We start from the raw sequence: 5,169 nt of genomic DNA on the forward strand, positions 1-5,169 counted from the left end.
GTTGAAATCAACATCATCCATTATGTAAGAAACCTTCTTTTTCGGGAAAAGAATAATAAAATAAAATAAAATAAAAGAGAAAAGAAAGCATGTTAGATTTTGGTAGAGCCATTCTATATTACACACAAGTATCAATAATGAAGGAGCCACTATTGATGAAAATTATAGCTTTTTTTGTTTCTTTTCTTTTTTGCTTCTTCTTATCATCAACATTATTGTCATCATTACTACTAGTAATAGGATTTTTCAATTTGTTTAAAAATTATGTGAGACGATAGGATCTTATTGTGGCCTAATCATATTATATAACGAATAGGATTTAGTATAAATAATATCAAAAAATTTGATTTGCCAAAATGAAAAATGTATAATATTTTGGCAAAACAAATGAGAAATGGTGTCGGCACGCAAACAGCAGCAATAGCCAGGAAGGACTTAATAGTTAACAGAGACAAGGACAATGAAATCATGACAAAACAAGGGTCTTCTATTTGAAATTTAAACCATGGTTTAAGGATATAATAAGTTTGTGTAACTTGAAGATAGGGGTGAAGCTAGAAATTTTTGTTTGGGGGCCAAATTGTGACACTAATATATTTACCAAGATAATCTCCACACGCATATATATGTATATACACACACACACACACACACATACATATATATATATATATACACACACACACACACTTTTTTATTTGATAAGTTATATATATACACACACCCAACAAAAAAAAAAGCTTAGTATTTTTAATCAAAATTATTTTTGATAGCAATCTTTCAAAAAATAAAATTCATTTTTTCTATTTTCATAGTGAAATTTTTAAAAAGTTTCATTTTAGGTATGTGTTTGGATATCGCTTATTTTGCTGAAAACAAAACTTATTGCTAAAAATAAAAATAAAAAATTTCTTGAGTTACTATTCACAGCTGAAAACAATGTAACTTTGCCTTAATGTACTATTCATGGGCATGAACAGTACAAGAAGTGCTAGTCAAAAAAAAAAAAAAAGGCAAAAAGGCAGAAACGCAAACGTGCAGATGTGATCCAAATGGACACTAAATACAAATTATCAAATTTTATACTAAAGTAAATAAAAAATCTTTTAATTAAATTAATGAAATTTTAAAAAACATGAGTGATCCAAAACTTGGATAAATAAGTTAAATTCCAAACATATTTGAAGTTATTTTGCTCTAACCCATTATGTAGTAACTAAAGACACATTTCATGTGTAGTTTTAGTGACAAGATTTTTTTAATGAGCTAATGGCTTATAAATCACCACATATATAATGGGTTGAAAAAGATAGATTCAAACATGTTTGATGCCAAACTTTATCAAATATTTAACAGACATAAGAGCACATTTTACAATAAAAAATAAAATTGTAAAAAATAAAGTTATATCTCTATAACTATTAGACCAATTATTTTTTTTAAGAACAACATTTGACTAATTCAAATATTTGGGAGGATCAACTTTTAAACTCTTATTTTTGTAGACTAAATTTTGAAAACATTAAAATAATTATATATATATATATATATATATATATATATATATATATATATATATAAATTTCAAAATTTGGGGGCATGGCCCCCACTCTTGTACATAGCTCCGCCCTGCATAGAGAGATGCACACCTATACAGCTATAAATTAATATTGGTTTAAGACCAATTCATCCGTACTTAATTAGGTTTCTCTCTCTCTCTCTCTCTCTCTCTCTCTCAACACAACTCTAGGCGCACACACCATGGAGATTTCTTTGAGAATGAATCCGAAGATTGCAACAATGGTTCGAAAGCTACATAAAACAAGGTCTAGGAGAAATGGTTATGAGATCGAAGCCGTGTTTTGTAGAGCTAATGAGTTGACAATGCAAAAAAAGAACACCAACTTTTATCAAGTTCTTTCTCTTGGTTCTGAGGATGTTGGTTTCGATGAGATAAAGAAGGCTTACAGAAACATGGCCCTTCAATATCACCCTGATGTTTGTCCTCCCTCTGCAAAGGAAGAATCCACAAGACGATTTGTTGAGCTTCAAAAGGCTTATGAGACACTCTCTGATCCAATCTCACGTGAAATGTATGATTACCAGTTGCGTTTGGTTAAGTCAATGGGATCTGGAGGAGTTTGTATGGAGGAAAGGAAGTCCAAATTTCCCAAGGAAGTTTGGGAAAGCCAACTCTTTGGACTAAAGAAAAGGTCTCAGGTCCGTATGGAGAAGAAGAAATATTATGGATACATGTAGAAAGAAGAATTGACATTTTTAACATATATTTCCTTTTTCTTTTATAAGATGTGCGATACCCTAGATTATATGAATTGTATGAGTGTATATTCAACTTAGAGTCTCATATTGAAACGTTTATTAGATTACAGATTGCTCTCTATTTTTTTATTTTTTATTTTTTTTATTTTTGTGTGTGTGTGTGGTTATTTCGATAGTTGCAACTTGTAACAATATGGAAGAAAAAATTTGAACCAAAATTCTTCTCATGAAGATGAAGTAAACCACTCAATTACAAGACTCTTAGATGTGATTTATTTTCTTCGAATTATGACAAATATCATTTAGTGATTATTGTAGAAAATGCTAGCTCCATTTTAAATTATGATTTGGGAGGAATGTATCTTGGTTTCTCCTTGAAATTAAGTTCTTAGAGTTTGTTTGGTTAGGTAATTTACAAGCCTAAAGAAGTGTTTTCAAACTCAAAGTATCGTTTTGCAATTGTAATTTTTCATAGTTCTTTTTACAAATGTTCATTTTAAACTCAAAACGTTGTTTCATAACAGCTTAATTGTATGATCACACTTTTAATATTCTTGTATCATTTTAAAAGAGAGCGTGATATTAGATCAATTTTAAGCCATTCACAACAACTTACATGAATACACACTTAATTGTTTTGTTTTTCCTTTTTAAGCCATTTACTTTTCTCTTTTCAAATTAATTTTGAATTATTGACTTGTAAGGTTTAAGAATTGTTCACATTAACCACTCCATCTTAATTTTTGTTAACTATAATTGAGAGAAAATGGTCATATGGTGTGCATGTGACCACTTTACTGTTTAAAAAAAATCATTTTAAAAATAATATTCACATAATCATTTTCTGTCAATTAGAATTAACAAGACGAATGGGTCAATCTGAACAATTTTTAGTAGTTGAGAGTCAATAATACAAAATTGATGGTGTAGGAGTCAGTTTGTAACTGACCCAAACCCTATGGGTCTTTTAGCATTTTCCTCCTTCCCGCCATTGTTTTTAAGAAGTTTGGTGATAAGGAACAATATTTATTCCAAAAAAAAGGGAAAAGACTTTAAGGTTTGATAAAGTGAATCTTTTCAAAATTTGAAATAATCTGTTATTTACAAAGGTTTGTGTAATTTACCCTATAGAAAATAACCCTCTTCTTCTCCTCTCCTGTTTCTTTTATCAAAATCAAATAAAAGACACCACGAAAAATATAAATTACCATCTTCCTATCCCCTTCTCTTTCTTCTTTCAAAATCCAACAAATCACTGGCTTTTCCAGTTTTCCCTAAAGAAGATGCCACATTTGACATTACATAGTGAACTTCATGAACGAAGACACATTTTGAAATTCCTAGCATTTTTTTTTTCCTTCCATTTCTTCTTATCACGAACAATATTATTGTTTTTCTTCTCCTGACTTTTTTTTTTTATTAAAAAAAAAAGAAGTGATGGGGGCTATCTTACATGAACGTGGTCATAGCAATTCCTTTACCCCAGAAACTAAAGCTTAAGATCAACATTATTGTTTTATAATTATTACCATAAGTATCAGGATTTCTCAATTTACTTTAAAGTTACGAGATATTGGGATCTTATTGTGGCATAACAATATAAAAATCAAGTGGATTTATAGCATAACTTCAAAGAATTTGATTTGATTATGCAAAAAAAAAAAAAAAAAATTCTGTCACACAATGAAAGAAATATAAAAATAGCAATGCAAATGGGTTTTGATTTGGCCGCTGAATGACCGCAAAATATAGGAACCCCTTGGAAGGATTTCAAAGTGACGAGGACAATGACATCATGACAAAATAAGGGTCTTCAATTAAAATTTTAAACCGTGGTTCTAGCATATAACAAGTTAGCATAAATGGTTAGGTAGATTAGGTAGATGTAGGATAAATTCCTTATAATTAATTGTTGTTGCCTTTTTTTTTCAAAGATAATGGAAAAATATATGACGTTCAATTTTGATTTTTTTTTATTAAGAAAAATTCAAAATAATTTAGAAGCTCATATTGAAAATGCAGTGCAGTCAACATCTAGTTTGATGTCCCAATTCCATCAAATAAATTTTTGAAAAATCACCATTGATAAAATTGGTAATAGTAGATTACAAAATAATCTAGAATTACCACAAATATAGTTATGATGTTAATTTACACATTGAAATTGAACAAGCTTATGTTAAGTTTGGTATATACCAACTTTTATTCATTTATCCTTTGGCCTCCATTTCCGAATTTTGGTTCCATCCCAATATGAATAATGTTGGTGCAAACATAATAACAATGAAAATAATATAAAAAGAAACTAAATAAAGATACTTCTAAATATTATTTATTTAAAAATTAAGAGATACAAAATACTACTTAGGCTGTACATTAAATCTAATAGAATTATTTTACTGTATCCAAACTAATACCAAAATCCAAGTCAATTCATGAATAAAATATGACCAATTAACCAACCAACAAAACTACTTGATACAAATAATATCTTGTTGTTGCATCAAAACATGTAAATGTTGACTAATTTGTCTAACATTGAACTTGATAAAATTGAATAGTTGAATAATTGAAAAATGAGATTATTTAGGAATATACATTGAATGCTGATAGTGGCTTATAACAGATCCATGTAGAAGAAAATTTTTTATTTTAACTTTTTTCCCCTCTTTATAACATGCGTGATTACAAGGTTATATGATGAATTGAATTCATTGATTTTTTTTTATTTGATGAGGATGAATTCATTGAATTGTATGAGTGTATATTGAATCTAAATTGAATGTTTATTAGATTGGTCTTCTATTTTTTAATTTAATTTAATTATTATTATTATTTAAGTAATTTGATAATTACAACTATAAGTTAGGGAGGCCCATTGATTCTTCT

At 28.5% G+C, this 5,169-nt stretch overlaps 1 protein-coding gene across 1 annotated transcript; it reads left to right on the forward strand.

The window, feature by feature from the left end:
- The first annotated feature begins 1,690 nt into the window (after positions 1 to 1,690).
- On the forward strand, positions 1,691 to 2,384 carry LOC142626230 (chaperone protein dnaJ 20, chloroplastic-like). Its single transcript, XM_075800028.1, has one exon. It carries the CDS (start codon positions 1,762 to 1,764, stop codon positions 2,257 to 2,259), a length of 498 nt encoding a protein of 165 aa, XP_075656143.1. The 5' UTR covers positions 1,691 to 1,761; the 3' UTR covers positions 2,260 to 2,384.
- The last annotated feature ends 2,785 nt before the right edge of the window (positions 2,385 to 5,169 follow it).

The sequence above is a fragment of the Castanea sativa genome, chromosome 2, assembly GCF_040712315.1.
Source record: "Castanea sativa cultivar Marrone di Chiusa Pesio chromosome 2, ASM4071231v1".
Lineage (NCBI taxonomy): Eukaryota > Viridiplantae > Streptophyta > Magnoliopsida > Fagales > Fagaceae > Castanea > Castanea sativa.

Bases quoted from the DNA above. Each gene is read 5' to 3' on its own strand.
- LOC142626230 (XM_075800028.1), top strand. From the start codon at position 1,762: ATGGAGATTTCTTTGAGAATGAATCCGAAGATTGCAACAATGGTTCGA.